Genomic DNA, 17,395 nt, shown 5'->3' with positions numbered 1-17,395 from the left:
ATAATTATAAGAATAATTCCTCACATGTATTCTAATATAACCTTTGACCTTATGCCCACTGAAGCATCCTTAAGAGATTTTTATTCTAAGAGCAAATGTAATATTGGTCCATTTTCTCTGGTAGACATTCTCACAGACTGAATAGGTGAAGATGGGTGATAAAAGCAAAGAATTGGCAGGTCAGGTGTGCCACGTTAACTGTAGGTCTCAATGGTTGGTATTGAAAGACAACAATGTCAGAGGAGATGTCACTGAAGCACTTGGATGCCCCCAGGTGGCCAATGTGCTTGACTGTGACAATGCTCTTTTTCCTGTGCAGGTGGGAATTCCAAACAGTTTGAATAGGTGTATATCACGACTTACTTATCATTCAAAATTCCATTGATAAAATTTTTGAGTGGTATTAAAATTTTACTTATGTCTTCATTTTGAAGTGATTGAGAGCTAGGCAAGCATTCTGTAGCTTAGCTACATACCCAGCCCCAAAATTTCATTTATTTCTAACAATTGGAGTGAAGTCATCCAGTTTTAATTTGAACTCCTTGAAATATAAAATTGTGCACATTCACTGGCATGAAACATGAGAATTCAGTTCAAGTCAAAAGTCTTATATTGTTCCCAAAACATCTTCTTCAAATGACTTTCTCATGCTATTAACCTATGTGACATTTGTGGACAGTGCCTGGTGGACACTGGGAAGAATCTTAGCTTGTCTGGTCATCTGCTCCCTTGTCCTGTCAGTACCCAAAAAACAGAATCCTTACATTTTCAATTTTAACTTAGAAAGTCTCTATTAACAATCACTGTTTGATAATTCCTCAGTGACTATGGTCAATCCATTTAACATGTATATTTCAGTGGAGAGATTTGATTAGGTAATAAAAAGCTTTACCTGTAATTGAAATTCTTTCCTTTCATTTTTCACTTTTCTTTTTGAATAGATAATTTCTACATTTGTTGTGGGACTGGTTACAGGTGTCATGTTCATTTTGCTGAGGGATATTTGTTCTGAAATCTATAATAGGTAAGTAAGTTTGGATCTCCATTTTGTGAAAATGCCATCATTTTGTTTAAGCTCATGAACATCCATTAAGATTTCAAGTTTATGACATTACAGGGTAAATATTTCTGTTTTATTATGGGATAAGATTAGTTAGTGTACTGAAAACTGAATGGAAGAGTTAATTTTCAGTTTCAAAAATTTATATATGTGTGTGGTGGTAAATTACACACATTACATGCACATTCTAACCACTTTAGAGTGCACAGTTAGTGGCATCAAATACATGCATGTTGTCACTTGTCAACACCATCCAACTCTGACCATTTGTTTATCTTCTCAGGTGGAATCTTCAACCCACCTTAGAGTAACTACCCACACCCATCATTGTCACCTCTGCGACCATCTGTAACTTTCTTGTTCTGAATGTGGCCATTCTAGAAATCTCACCAATGTGAAGTCATATAATACTTGTCTTTTCATGACTTCCTTATTTCCTGAGCATAAAGTCCTCAAGTTTCATCTAAATTGTAGAACATGTTTTAATTTCTTTCTCTTTTAAGACCAAATTGTATATAAGTATAAACTATATTTTATTTATCCATTCATCTACTGCTGAAAATCTGGGTTGCTTACACCTTTTGGCTATTGGAATGATGTTGCTATGGGTATACACGCACCTGCTTGAATCCTTCTTTCAACCATATCTTGGAGCAGATACCTAGCAGTAGAATTTCTGGATCATGTTGTAAGTTTTTAATTTTTTCAAGACCTGCCAAAGTCTCTTCTACTGCATGTATCATTCTTACCAACAGCACACAGAGTTCCAATTTTTTTACATTCTCACCAATACTTACTATTTTTTCTTTTTAAAAAACAGATCCACAGACTCTTGGGAGAAATGTTTGGTTTATGTTCTTTGCCAATTTTGAAATTGTTTCGTTTGGTTTTGGGTGTTTTGTTATTGATGATGATTGAAGTACTTTATATTTAGGAGTTTTTCATCCCTTTTCAGATATATGATTTAGATATATTTTATCCCATTCTGTAGGTTTCTTTTCACTGAGTTCATAATGCCTTTATGCAAAGATGTTTTTAATTTTGAAATAATTCAGTTGATATGTTTTCTTTGGTGGTAATGAGACAGTTTCCTCAATTTTTGTATTTGTGTGACTTGAGAGTATAGGATATGTGGATGGGAATGAGTTGTTCCTGACCCTCCTATGCAAAGCACTCTAGTCAATGTTATGATCCTTTCTAGTTTAGGTCATAATGTGCCCTTAACTCATCCCCTGATGACATTTTCAACAGCTGCCTCATGTTCTAAACAATTCTCAACATCTCAGACCTCAGGATTCTCATCATAATTCACTTATGGAGAACCATTCCTCACTAGGCACTGGGCTCCATGCTTCATGATTATGGCTATGTTACCTCCCAAGGCCCAAAGGCCAGAGGAGTGAATGATCTCATCCCCATTTTACTGTTGAGAACAGTGGAGCTTGGTTTTTGCCTGAGGAGCTGATGATAATTCAAATAATGAAGAGATGGTGTTTTGTTGTTGGGTTATTTTTTTTTTGGGGGGGGGAGGTGGTCCTGGGGATATAACCCAGGGACTCCTAACCCCTGAGTCACATTCCTAGCCACTTCCCATTTTTTATTTCTTTAAAATTTTTAAACAGAGGATCACTAGGTTGCTTAGACCCTTTTTAAGTTGCTGAGGCTGGTCTCAAACTTGTGATCCTCCTTCCTCAGCCTTTAGAGTCACTGGGATTTTGGCATGGGCCACTATACCTGGTGAGAAGGATTTGGAAAAAATATCAATTTATTATTTTTTTTATTATATGAGAAAATAGTAGACTAATATTTCCAGAGCTATTGTCTTCTGTACAGGGAGAACAAAGGGCTATTAAGGGAAAATTCTGGGACAAACTCATTGTGTGCCTCTTAAAAATATGCATAATGTACACATGGTGCTTGAGGTAGCTTTTTGTCAGAACTGTTGGTACCAGTTCCCAGGTCTGAACATCTTAATGACACTGATTTTCTTATTCTTCTTGTTGATTAATCATGCCTGAGACAGGAAGAATGTTATTCTTGATTCCCCACAGATAAGGAAGGAAAGAAGGAAAAGAAAAAAAAATGTCATTTTTTAAATAAGCCCTCTGCTTTTAAGTAGCAAGATGCATAATGAAAATCTAAAATGAATCCCAGATATAGGCCAATTGTATTTTTTTAATTTTTTTTCTAATTTGTTATATGACAGCAAAATGCAGTACAATTCATATTACATATATAGGCAAATTCTTCATATCTCTGCTTCTATACAAAATATATTCACTCCATTTGTGTCTTCATACATGTATTTTGGATAATGATGTCCATCTCATTCCACCATCATTTCTACCCCCATGTCTCCTCCCTTCCCCTCCCGCCCCTTTACCTTATCTAGAGTTTGTGTATTCCTCCCATGCTCCCCCTCCCTACCCCACTATGAATCAGCTTCCTTATATCAGAAAAAACATTCAACAATTGGTTTGGGGGGGGGGGGGTTAACTAACTTCACATAGCATTGTATTCTCCAACTCCATCTCTTTACCTGCAAATGCCATGATTTTATTCTCTTTTATTGCTGAGTAATATTCCATTGTGTATATATACCACAGTTTCTTTATCCATTCATCTACTGAAGGGCATCTAGGTTGGTTCCACAATTTGGCTATTGTGAATTGTGCTACTATAAACATTGATGTGGCTATGTCCCTGTAGTATGCTGTTTTTAAGTCCTCTGGGTATAGACTGAGGAGTTGGATAGCTGGGTAAAAATGTGGTTTAATTCCCAGTTTTCCAAGGAATCATCATACTACTTTCCATATTGGTGGCACCATTTTGCAGTCCCACCATCAATGTATGTTTCTCTTTCCCCACATCCACGCCAACACTTATTGTTTGCTTTTGAATGAAAGAATAACCATAAAATTCAATTCTGTACTCAGGTATAGTGAATTTTCCATTTATTGAAGTAGATGGTGTTTACCTATGAAAAGACAATTATTACATCTGTTTTCCAGAGTTAAGTCACTTTTTTACCTTCTAAAGGCAGAAACCTCTGGATTTTTTTTTTTTACAACTCTGTTAGTATTTATGCCCTGCATAGATGGCATTTCTTCACCAAGCCAAGCATAATCACAAGGTCTTGAAGCCATGAACCATGAATACTGTGCAGCAGGAAGCCAGTGGGAAAAGTAGTGAGAAATCTATCATCAACTGCAGTGTTAAAAAAGTGAAAAGCTGACCATCACATGTTTTGGTAGAAAAATCCATAGACATACAGGAGTATAGTTGTTTTTTCAAATGTTTTCTGGAGAAATTGGACACTAACCTTTTTGAATTTGCATTTTTGAAAGTCGTTTGCTACATTTTTAGAAGATTTTGGACTATGTGAAAGTGGCCTCTGTGTGTGGTTCATCTAACTCTCCTTTAATGATCAGATGATTAGTGATTGATTGTTTCGATTAGAAAATGATGTCTCCACTTTCTCTCTGGAACCAAGTGGTTAGAGCTTCCTTTGAACATGATTATCAGTCCTTCATTTAAAATTGCTGTGAAGGCCAGTGGTTTAGTGCTCTTCTTTGGAATCAAGTGGTGTCATAGCACGTCTTCTAACTGTGTAACTAAGGAATTGGGTTTGAATCCAGTGTAGACTGTGAGCTCCTTTGAATTCATAGCCTTAATGGGTTGTGATGACAGCTAAACAAATTAAGACAAAGATGTATTTTTAAAAAATATTTAAATCTAGTAATCCCACTTCAGTGTATTTACACAAAATGTTTTAATTCAGTTAGTTGAAGAGGAATCTGCACCCCCGTGTTCAGTGCAGCCCTGTGCACAACAGTCAATTCAGAAATCAATTCAAGTGTCCATCAGATGAGGAATGAATAAGGAAAATGGGTGTATGCCCAAGGGAATGCTGTTCAGCCTCAGGAAAAAATTTTACCATTTTTGACAACATGGATGAAATTGGAGAGAACATTATGCTTAAGTAAAATAATCCAAAGAGATAAAAAAAAACACATGTTATCACTTATATGTAAATTCTGACACTATTGGACTCTTAAAACAGTAGAATGGGGGGTTCCGGAGACTAAAATATGCAGGAAATGATGTGATGAAGGTCAAAAGTACAACTCTCAGTAAGGCAAGAAGGATAGGTTTTGCTTTCCTTTGAGATATATTCAGCAGGGTGGTGAATGCAGCAAATAATAATGTACAATTCAAAATTAGTGAGCATGTATTTCAAACATCTTCATCATAAAAATGATGAAAGTTAGAAGTTCAACCCCTGGTAACCAAAAAAAAAAAGTTTCCTTGTTTTTAAATCGTTTGAATGATGCACACATCGTCTCTTTACATGTTTACACCATTATCTTCCCTGTCAGTTTAGTTGTCTGCTTAGGCAGGGAACCCCATCCCTGTTTCAAGGATGTTGTCAAGCTCCCATGAAATCCTTATTTCTGTTGAAGCTTAAATTAACCGGACACTTTGCTTGCTAACCCTCAATTATTTTACAGAGATGTACATATTAATACTCTTCATACAGGTGATTGAATTCATTTTCATTATGAATAAGCATCAGTTTGATGTCATTTTATCACTTTGGAAACTCCATAGGCTACCCACCTCAAGGATGGTGTCCAGGCTTTCTGATGTCAGGTGTGGGTGCCCTCCACTCTCTGGCATTTTCCTCCACATGCCCTATTCTCTTGTTACTTCACTTTAAAACAAAATTGGGGAATTGAATACCTTAACCCTTTGGAGCTTTATTTCACTTAATGTTTCTCTTCATATATTAGGAATTATACTCAGCATTTTTGTGAGTTAAACTGAAGATGAAAGTATTTTTCTGATCTAAGTGTTAGCTCAGGCTGTAATAGCAAAGCATCATAGACTCAGTGACTTACATGAGAAACCTTCATTTTGTTTCAATTGTACATTCTGGAAGTCTGGGGTCAGAGCCCCCTTCCAGCTGGTCAGAATTCTTTGTGGGTCCCTCCCTGCCTGTAGAGGGCTCCTTCCTTCCCCATCTCTCATAGCACAGAGTGTCTGGGGTTCCTTCCTCTTACAAGGGCACCAATCACATCACAGGGGCTCCACCCTCATAACTTCATCTAAACCTTATACTCCCCTAAGGACATACTTCCTAGTACCATGGCATTTGGGGTTATTTCTTTAACATAAATAAAAACAAAAATTAGTGAATACAAGCCAGTGCACAGCAAACCACACAGACATTTCAATATGTGCTATAATGTGGAGGAACTAGGGCCCCACCGAGAACACACAGGGAGAGACCCGATGAGGTGATGCTTTCCTGTCTGTTTAAACCAGAAGCGTTCTACTCTGGAATGAGTTCTGTGGGAAGAAACCAACCTAACAGTGTGACTTGACTGAGCTGCTTTTATTCCCATTCTCTCCTGACAGAGCACTGATGCTCTTCTACCTAATGGCCTACCAGTGTGGCTTCAGCAAATGGACGGTGCAGCACTTTGTGCTCCAGAAGAAGCGTTTTGTGTGAGTTGGCCTCTATTCAGAGAAAGAGCACTGTTGGCTGGTGGCCAAACTGTTTCCATCCTATACTGGGCCAGGGATTTGATAATGGGGATTACTGGAAAATTTCTTTCCGTTTCATTACTATTCCATTCCTTATTATTTAAATTGAAATTTAAATTGAATATATTTATCATGAACAGCACAAACTTTTGAAGTAAATATAAGGATTACCAATATTAACTGAGAATAGCAGTCTTAAATGGAGTAGAAAATCAAGAGCATGTAAGGGCTGCTACCCAGGGAAAAGAAATGTCCAGGATAAGGTGTGGTCGACTAATCCCAATTCTTCAGAGAAAGTGAGGAGTAAAGAGAGTAAGACGTGTCTTTTGTTTTTAAAAAGTAATATGTCATAAGGACCCTCTCGAGAAAAATTCAGGGGATTTGGTAGGCATTTAAGTGTTGCATTAGCAGCAAATTGGAAAGGATATATGAAGTTAACAAAGTATATGGCCAAGCGCAGCCCTGAGTGGGTCACAGAGTGGAGAGAGCCAGAGGGCAGCCTTACAGGAAAGAGCAGGATGGTTTTATTCCTTGTACTGTTTAAAGACTTGCCCATGCCCACATTCCCAGGACAGGAATCACCAGAAAGGAAAGGAATGAAGACATGGATGAAACAGTTTGGAATTTGGAAAGAGAAGTGTTTGGAATAGCAAAGGTTAAGATTTGGTATCTAATAAGGATGTATTGTTGGAAAGCATGATCACTAAAGAAGGAAATCATTTTCATATTTTAACATGAGAATGGAATTGAAAAGAGTTTGGGGGATCTTCAGCTACATTGGAGGCTTGGAGGGTAACAACATCACCTTCACATTGCAAAGTGAGGAAAAGATAGTCCCTTGTACCACTGAGATTAATCCTTTCTTCTGGCAGAGCCAGTCTCAGAGGGAAAGCAGAGTCTCTGAGGAGAGTGAGGAGATGCAGACTGCATTGCTGGAAGGGTTATATGGGGCCAGAGTGGGCAGCAGCAGGAGAGGTGCTGATGCCCCATGGGAGCTGCACCTGAGGGGGGAAGGGCCTGGGAAATCAGCCCAGGGCCTGTGAGCAGCTGCAGGGTTAGACCTGGTGGCAGCAAGAGTCTGCACAGCAGCATCTCCTCTGGGCTCTGCCTTTGTAAACTAACCTGGTGTGTTGGTATATATTTATATTCTATAGACATGAATCCACCAGTGGGTATTACAGAGTGTCATCTTATTTCTTTGGAAGTCTTTTGTCTGATTTACTACTGGAGATGTTGTTGACAAGTTTTGTATGTATTTGTACACTATACTTCATAGTTGGTAAGTAACAAGACAAAGAGGACGTGTCTTTACTCTTGGATACGAGGAGAAGTTGACTTCTGTTTGCAAACATGTTTTGGGATCCCAAAACTGTAAAAACAAGCTATAAGGGAGAAAGTACACATCTACTGTATCTTCTCTAAAATAGCGAGTTAGAATGTACATGCTTTTCTAGACTTTCTAAATGAACTTTTTAAAACTACTTATAAAACTATAATTTACCTGTTGCCACCTATAAAACAATACAGATGCTGTGTGTCTTACACAAACATAGACTGACTTTTTCAAAGTATTTGAAACTGTGTTAGAGGAGCTGGAATATTTATTGTCTTTTTCTACTGTTTTTCTCTCTCGACATGTATCTCAATATAGATATGAAATATAAATAGGCAGTAACATCTATAGTATCTGTAGAGACACATAGAGAGGCACAAAAGAAATCTTCATACACATATATTCTCTCCCTGCTCACTTTTCAAATGAGAGGAAGATGGTAACTTGGGGGTTTATTGATTTAATGAAATTATTTGTTTGATGAAGTAGACAATATCATTTGTGCATTATGCTCTGGCTTCACCCCAGACTTACTGAATTATCATTTATATATGTTTTACAGATAAATACCCACCCCCTCCACACACACACACACATTCACACACACCAGAAATTTCTTTGACAACACATTATAGAATTTGAACCAATAATGGAGTTTACAACCTTCTGTTTTACAAATAATACTTATGGCATAAGAATTAGACACGAGATCTAGAGCCCTAGATTCCTCATCAGTGTTCTTGTAGTCGTTCCCAAATCCTCAGATCATGTGACATAGAACATTAACTCATGATAATTATAAAGTAGTTTAAGAAACTTAAGAGTCCTATTCTGAACCATAGAACCATGTGGCAATTTGTCTATAAGGACTTAAATCTGAAAATACATCCTCTCAATTATGTGACAGAAACAATAAAATTGTTTGAAATAGTGGGTGACATTTTTGTCCTGTTAGTACTGTTTTCTCAATGTTATACTGATATTGGCACAATAAATATTCCCTAATACACAGGGGGCTACACTGAACTAATCCCTTCTTTTTTTAAGTATCCAAGCCAGGAGTAGAGACTTTCTTCATCATGTTCTTAACCCTCTTGGCGGTAGCTTTTTCATCCATTTCCATGACCCTGGCCATAGTAGCAGGACACACTGATGGAAATACTGCAAACCGTATCATGGACTCCTATTTTACATTTCTGATGGTGAGTGTGTACTGTGCTTCTCTGGGATGTATTTTCACCCTTGTTTCTTCTTCACCTTCCTGTCATGTAAATCCATATTTGGGGATTTGGTAGGTGGGACTCTTATGCTTTCAGGAGGCCACAGACTGAAATATAGTTTACATTAGAGAAGATAACACTTTCCTAAGGAGTGTTATCTAATCTCTTTTGGTAGTTTCTAGTTACTTAATTTAGGCACCATGTTCTTACTAATGATCTTTTAATAGAGACTTTTTGGTGACATATTATGAAATATTGATAAATTGGAACTTCAAAAAACAGAAAAATTAGCTGATTCCCTCACAAACACACAGCTCTCTGCCTGCCTTTCATGCTGGTGTTAGAGAACTTCTGGCTGTGTAAGCAGCAGAGGTTTGGTTGGATTTACTACCCCCCAAAGTGAAAATGAAGCTCCATGAGAAGTGTAACAACAGTCTAGTTCCGATGCTTCTTGCATTTTGAAAATATTTTAAAATTATTGGAAATTCTAAAATCTATAGTTTTAGGTCCCCATTGTCCTGGATCCTGAGGATCTCTTACATTAATATATTTTTCTTTCATCTTTTTTTATAAAAATATAGGTTACTAAGTCTTTATAATTTATGCTTTCAAAATTAGCACAAACATAAATGAATCAACAGATAAATAGAATAAATGTCCACATTCCATCCACTACAACATCAGCTATAGAGACATGCTCAAACTACAGTAGGAAGAGATGTCTTCCAATGACACTTACAAAGCACATACTCTTTATTAAACACTGCTTATTATTGAGTTATAATTATTCATAATATTAGGGTTCATTTTGGCAGAACCATTCAAGCATGGCTTAGCACATACTCTTGCCAAAGTTTAGTTCTCTGTTTCCGAATTTGGCAACCACCAATGAATAATTAATGAGAAGTGATAAGTGTTGTTTATATTTCATCTACTGTAAAGGAAATGTACTTCAATCTAAAAAAAAAAAAAAAAAAAAAAAAAAAAAAGATGTTTTGTTTGATTTATTGATACTTTGATTTTTTATTTAAAAGTCTCCATGTAGAATTTTAAAAGCCAGTCATAAAATTGCATTTTATTCAGAGAGTCCATATTGTCCATCAGGCACTTGTTAGGTCAAGTCTGATGTTTGCAGGCACACCAGCACTATCATTGGTGTGCATACCCCCACACACCTCACACCGGTTCGGACAAGAGTGAGGTGGAACTCAGCCTTTCCTCTCATTCATCTCCAATATTCCTTCCTGAGTCAGCATTGTTATATTGCTTTTTACTTGCATTAAATGAAGAGATTTACCACATTTTTCTGGTGCACTAAACTGCATTATTTAGTTTATCAATTCTAGCCTTTGGGAAACCTGAAGCCTGCAATTCTGAAGCCCAATTTAATATTAACATCATGAATACAAAATGCAAACACTGTAAATAACAACACTTATTAACATATGGGAGTAGAGAGGGGTATGTGATGCTCAGGAATGTTCTTGTATATGTTTCTAGATTTTCAGGATTATTAGGGGCAACACAATGTAGGAATATAATTAGAATAGTGAGCACAATAAGATCCATAGTACATGCATTCTGCATTCTAAGATGCAATCAACCACAAACAGAAAACTTACAAAACAAGAATTGTGTGTGTACTAAATATGTACATTTTTTTCTATTTTTTACTCATTATTCCCTAAGCTACTTAGTATATATGGCTATATGTATATGGTAAAATCTACACACATAGCATTTCTATGCTATTACATATTATGATAAATGTGGAGGTGATTTAAAATATGAAGGATACATATATTTAAAGTATAAACAATTTACTTGGGATTACGTGCAAGCATTATGCTATTTAAAAATAAAGGGACTTGAGCATTTATAGATTTGGATATCTGTATGCATGGGTCCTGAACCTGGGCTCTTTAGATACTTCTTAATCTTTCATTATATACAGTTGCAGAGGAAGTTGAGGACAAAGAATTGACATAGTATAATTATAAAGTAGTTTTAAAAACTTAAGAATCCTATTTTTTAGTTTATTTTATAGTATAGTTTATAGTATATTTATAGTATATTTTCCTTAACTTAAAACTATAAACAGCCTTAGTCATGCAGAGGTTTGAACATGCAAAGGAAGGTTAATGTGTAGAATAAGTGCAAAAATTTCAAGAGTTGTTCCTAGCAGAAATGTTTAGAAGATTGTAGAGTTCTTGGAAAGCATCTTCTTACAATTCTTCTTGAAATCCTTGGACTGTTCTAATTCATACTTTTTCTCTGTGTAGATTCTTTTGGGTCTGTCATTGTATTTTGGAACCAGGATAACTCAATTCTCATGGGTTCACTTCTTCAGCATTCCTTATTATGGCTTTATGGTAAGCTGTCCTTTTCTGCCCTTGTGAGTGTGTCTCCAAGATGGGAACAGAGAAAATAAAACCTACCCATTTTACCTTCCCTGGTTTGACTTAGGACCATCTCCCACCCAAGAATTTTTTTTCAAGAGAAATGGATGGGGAATCTCTAATTGCCTTCATTACCACAAGGTCAGGGAGTCATCTGGGGTTTTCCTTCTGTCATCCTGTTGTTTGAGGGTGAGAAAGGGTGGGGAGGATAAATCTCATAGTAAAGCAGAAAAATTGACTGATGCAAAACATTGTTTCTATTCAATAAGGAAATGAGAAGATGGGAGACTAGAATACATAGATCATGTTGAAAGGGAAATTATAAAAGAAACAAAGGCTATGTAACACTCAACCCTGTTTAGCAAGCTAATCAACTAAAAAAAAAAAAAGTGCCTTAATACAGTGTAACCAAGAGTCTACTACCTATCATTATAAGTGGTTTTCATGAAAAGAACAGGAAATTTCATTATAATAAGTCTTCAGTGTTTAATGAACAACAATGTATCATTAGAATTATAAGGTTGTAGGATGACACAGAGAGAGCAGGAGGTAGGGGATATGAGGTTATCTAGCAAGAGTTCTTCCTTCTTGGCTAATTGGAAACAACATCCCAACTCTGGACCTCTTGATTAACAACTTCAGTCACTTTGTTGTGACAGACTGCAAATATGAAACTTGGTTTGTCTTTAAATATCATAGTAAGTTTAATAAACTAACCCCAGAAAAGCAAAGGCCAAATGTTCTGTTCAATATGCAGATACTAAGCCACTATTAGGGACAATAGGGGTGAAGAATAGAAGTCGATTGGAATAGACAAATGGAAATGAAGAGAAGAGACAGAAGACGGTAATAGAAAGGACAGTAGAATTAATTGGACATAACTTTCATAGCTTTGTATTTGAATATATGACCAGGGTAACTCTGATCATGTACAACCATAAGAATAGGCTCCTAATTAGAATAAGCTGTACTCTGTGTATGTATAATATGCCAAAATGCACTCTACTCTCTACTCTCATGTATATCTAAAAAGAACAAATAAAAAAATACTATAAAGACTACACTTGAGGATTCAATTGTGACAATTCTTCAAAAAGTTTTTGAAATTTAAAACCATCATGCCTTGCTTTTTGTGTTATATAGGCTTTGCAGCACAATGAGTTTTTGGGAAGAAACTTCTGTCCAACACTCAATATAACAAACGGCAATCACTGTCCTGGCTATGTAATGTAAGTTTGTGTCCAATGTCATAAGGATTTTCCTTTTTCTGCAGTGAGGTTCAGCAAGTCCCTTGGGCTGTGACTATAAACTTGGCTGAGCTCATTAAGCCTACTTCCCCTCCCCTTAAATGAATATGATAGATATACATTTTAAGGATTAAGTAAGATATTATATGCAAGTTGCTTAGCATAGTATCAAGTTACATGTCTGCATTCAATGACTGATAGCTATTGTATGTGAAGAGATAATTTTGAAGATATTGTTAGTCCATAGTTTTCTTTAAGGAAAAGCAAATAAATTGACCAAAACTTCACAGATGCTAGGAATAAAGTTATATTTTCTGCTTAATTTCAGATGTTCTGGTGAAGAATTCTTGTTAATGCAGGACATGGATCTCTCACCTTGGGGCTTGTGGAGGAATCATCTGGCTTTGGATATTCTAATATTTATCTTTCTCATAATTGCCTACCTAAGAATGTTATACCTTAAAAGAAATTCTTAAATTTCACTTTCATTTACTGCAAATTACTTTCACATTTAAAAAGCACACTAATTTACTTTAAGTATTTTTTTTTTTTGTCTTTTGTTCAGTTCCATCACACTGTTGATCAGGAACAATTATTTTCAACAGAAAATCAAAAAACCACAACAAACTGAATTATGCATCAAAGAACAAAACCCAAAATCTAATGATATTTCATATTGTATCAATTTATCTCACCAGAATGTAAGCATTAGGAAGAATTCAGGCTAATTTATTGACCTGAAAAGAGAGAACTTGTCTCTAAAAACTCATAACAACTTTCCATTATCTCTGGCATCAGGTTCCCCATGCACAAAATGAGTAGGCAGGTTAGTAGCCCTCCAGTTTTAATAATCTGTAAAAACTACCATTAAATATGATCTACCACTAAATAAATAAAATGTGTAAATGTTGTATGAGAAGTATGAAACCTGAATTACTCTGGAAAATCAGTGCTTTTTCTGGAATGAAAAAAAATCCATGATGATAAAAAATCACGTCTTGGATAAGGTAATTGAAGGTGTTGAACTTACAGATATTCTCTAGTGGAATTGTAAAGGTTTAGGGATCTTAACTGGAACCCTTGGGCTGCAGGTCTAATTGAGGGCCAGGGTCTGGGAATGAGGCTCTTGTGCCATTTCTGGGACATTCTGGCTCTGAAAATTCACTTTACCACCTTGCATGTCTCAGTGGTATATAATCTGGCTGCATCAGAATCTCCTAAGAGCTTTGCTAAGACACAGATGTCAGGTCCTGCCCCTCCCACTACAGGAGCACCTGCAGAGGTGCCTCCATGAAGAATTGTCAGGGCTGATTGTGACCTTTTCCAATGTTCTTTCAGCTCTGAAAATGTTACGCTTATGGTTTAATAACTTGGATATCTGTGCCTACACAAGACCCTCCCAATATTTGTACACTTATTTATTTCTGTATTCTCCCTTAACTCTTTACCTGTAGTAGAAAACTATTTACCAGTACTGTAAGTTTGTCTTTAAAACTTCTCTTTTATTGAAGGGCAATGTAACAAAAAGTACAGTTCATTGAGTTAGCATCAAAATAAAGCACATGTGGCAGCCACTAGTTCAGGCCAAGAATTAGAATGTGACCAGCACAAAAGACCCCACATGCACCTTCCCAGTCCCTGCATCCTCTTCCTATGTTCCCCTCTCTTGTTAGCAGAACATCACTGCTGCTCAGGTTTGTGAGTTACTAGTTTGTTTGATTCTTTTTTGTGCACAGGTACATTCTTAAGTCTCTCTTCCACTTTTAATAAGCTTTTAATATTTAAATAATTTTATATTTACAGAAAAGCTGCAAAGATAGTGTGGAAATTTCCACCTGTGTCCTTTTCCCAGATTCCCATAATGTTAACATTTTATATTCCAAGCTTCACCAAAGGTCAGAAATGAACCTTGAAACATCCTTGTTGGTCAAACTGCATAATTGTTTCAGATTCCACCATTTTTTATTAATATTCTTTTATTGTTCTGGGATCCAATTCAGGACATCACAATGTGTCTAGCTCCCATTTTCAGAAGAAAATACAGGAATGAAGGGATCTAAGAAATCGCCAGATGTAGACCCCTGCAACTGTGGTGTTTTGGAACATCATTTAGCCATCACTGGGTACCTTGCCACATTGCTGCAATGTCAATATAGGGACATGGCTGTTGATGTTTATCTTTACTTTAAATAATATTATTTCTTTTTATAACACTTGACTAATGCATCTTATAACATCTGTTTTACCAGGTTATTATGTAGATATCAAAGTCAATTATTTTTTTTTTTTATTTTTGGTGGAATTTTTCTGTATCTGTATGTTACAGTTCTCTACATCCACATTTCAATACACAGAGAGGAATATATATCCATATTTATACACAATATACACCTGCCAGATTAAAAACAACCCAAATTATCAATATCTTCTTTTAAAATTAATAATAAAGTAGATCATATTTTATTTATTCTTTGCACTATAATTGCCTTTTAACGTACTTTTTATTGTGGCAACAAACACACAATATAATTATAATTTTGTTGCCTTCTAAGTGAAGGAACTTTAACAAAATGTGAATTATTTTTCATAAGCTGAAAGATAAAATATTAGTTTATAGAAATTTACTTAAGAACATGTATGTATACATATGTAATTTATTTTTATTTCCTTGGATGTCAGAACTAATATAGAATAGAAGGAACCAATCTATTTTGTGGGAATAAATGAAATGTCAGTTGATATTTATTCTCCAGTTATTTCCCTTGGGATATCGCTTAAGACTGCAAGAAGACTGCTGCTATGAAAGGTTCCTCAATATGTTGGGAGGAAGGGAAGAAAAAGTGGGTAATTTGGAGAGATGTTAAAGAGGAAGTACATGTACCACTTTCTCTGTCTTTGAAGCCATTCTCATGCACCTTAGATCTCAAATTTATTAGAATCTATTGCATTTTTATACATTTGAAACTAGTAATGCTGATTTTTTAAATGTCTTTTGCTGACTCCAGTGTATGTTCAGTGGGCTTTAGAAGAGAATTGTCAAGGGGGCAGGAATGGAGGCTGGAGGTTGTCAATGGATCCTACAATGCCTGGGATTGGTGCCAAGGTAGATCTACTGAGGGCCACTCCTATTGCTTGAGCTGGCAGCAGCAGGTGCTGATGTTGAGCTTTCAGTATGGTAATGCCCTTCCAGGAGACTGGGTCAGCTAGCAACTTGGTGGCAAAATGAGGACATGCAATAATTGAATGATTATTTCTAATGCCTTTGGGGACCACTGCACTGGGATATAGGTCCTCATGGAGTGATGTTTTTATATTGGCTGTGGCTGTTTTTGCCCTTTGAGAGCAAAGTCATTGAAACAAAGACCACTGTCACCTGCAAAGTCCAAAGTATTTACTGATACTTTATATAAGTTTGCAAAAACCTCCATTAAACCTATAGGAACTGTTCCCAAACGTTGGAATACTTAGGTCCATGAACCAAGCAATACCAGCCTCTCTCAGCATCATTTTCATGAACTCATTTGCAGAATTTATGCTTTAGGTTTCTGCACCTTTAGGACCTGATGTATTAGAGGTCCTGAATCCTGAAGAGTAGGTAGACAGGGGCACATGGAAGTAGAGGAAATTTTCTATGAAATCTAACAGTGTCTGCCACTTAGTCACTTTGGGATTTCCACAGTGGTGTCACAGCAGCAGAGAAAGGAGTTATAATATTGGTCATCCCTGTAATCCTGAAGGCTGGGGTTACTGCCATATAATAGGCAGAGAATTCACAAAAGTAACTCAGTTCTCTCTGCAATCAAGTCTCTGAGGCTTCCAGAGTGAAGGTGTGGATAAGTTTACCAGAAAGCAGCTTAGAGTACAGCTGAAGCAATGGCCAAGAATGAGGAAGTTCTAGAAAGGATGGCGGAAGACACATGTAGAAAAATGTGATCATGATCAACAATGGGAACAAGCTAGTTCCACTGAACCTCTACACTTCTCCATGTTGTGTTTTCTAGAAACTACAAGTGGCCTCTCCCTCAAGCTGTCCAGAGTGGATTTAAAGTGAACATAAGTGGATCTGCATCGTATGAGGGGTGGGCTGAAGTAGGTGCTGTTGTGCTGTCACATCTCTTTGAACCTCCACTTTTGGTTGCTGCTGTAGTGGGCAGTTCCATGTGAGCTGAGCTCATTCCAACAGCATCCCTTCTCCACCCTGCACCACACCTCTCTCCACGTTTCTGCTCTTAGTCCTGTTTCTATGTGGTAAGGTCCCCAAATTGCAAGCAAATGTGTTGGGGAATTTCAAGGGTAACGTCCCATGAGAACTCATAACCAGCAGGAATAAGGCCAAGCAGAAATGTCTCAGCACAATGTTTTTCAGACAGGAAATTATGGAATGCTTTCATTCATGTGGTCAGAGGAGGAATCTAGATGGTTGCCTGCAAAGGCAACTTAGGCAGCCTCTTCTCCTTTCCTATCTCATTTTCTAATACAGGTTTCTAACATGGGCTTCGGAGTAAATTACCTGTAACAAGTCCTTGTTTTGGCCCTTTTTTTTCACATAAATGCAAACCCAAACATGTTTTGAGCTGGGCTCTTCT

The 17,395-nt window shown here is 36.7% G+C and overlaps 1 protein-coding gene across 2 annotated transcripts in view; it reads left to right on the top strand.

Annotated features, from left to right (window-relative positions):
- LOC114081281 (broad substrate specificity ATP-binding cassette transporter ABCG2-like) overlaps window positions 1–13,722 on the top strand; it is a 50,248-nt gene extending 36,526 nt beyond the window's left edge. The window contains exons 10-16 of one of the 2 annotated variants that reach the window (XM_071614427.1): window positions 942–1,024; window positions 6,482–6,571; window positions 7,765–7,889; window positions 8,991–9,145; window positions 11,446–11,535; window positions 12,706–12,791; window positions 13,138–13,722. In XM_071614427.1, coding sequence (XP_071470528.1) covers window positions 942–1,012 — 71 coding nt within the window. In that variant the 3' untranslated portion in view covers window positions 1,013–1,024; window positions 6,482–6,571; window positions 7,765–7,889; ... (2 more) ...; window positions 12,706–12,791; window positions 13,138–13,722. Of the gene's footprint in view, window positions 1–941; window positions 1,025–6,481; window positions 6,572–7,764; window positions 7,890–8,990; window positions 9,146–11,445; window positions 11,536–12,705; window positions 12,792–13,137 lie in introns of those variants that run through there. The other variant, XM_071614428.1, reaches the window with a different exon arrangement.
- Window positions 13,723–17,395: the final 3,673 nt, after the last annotated feature.

Source organism: Marmota flaviventris, chromosome 7 (genome assembly GCF_047511675.1).
Source record: "Marmota flaviventris isolate mMarFla1 chromosome 7, mMarFla1.hap1, whole genome shotgun sequence".
NCBI classification, from domain to species: domain Eukaryota; kingdom Metazoa; phylum Chordata; class Mammalia; order Rodentia; family Sciuridae; genus Marmota; species Marmota flaviventris.
This window is presented reverse-complemented; position numbering and strand designations above follow the sequence as displayed.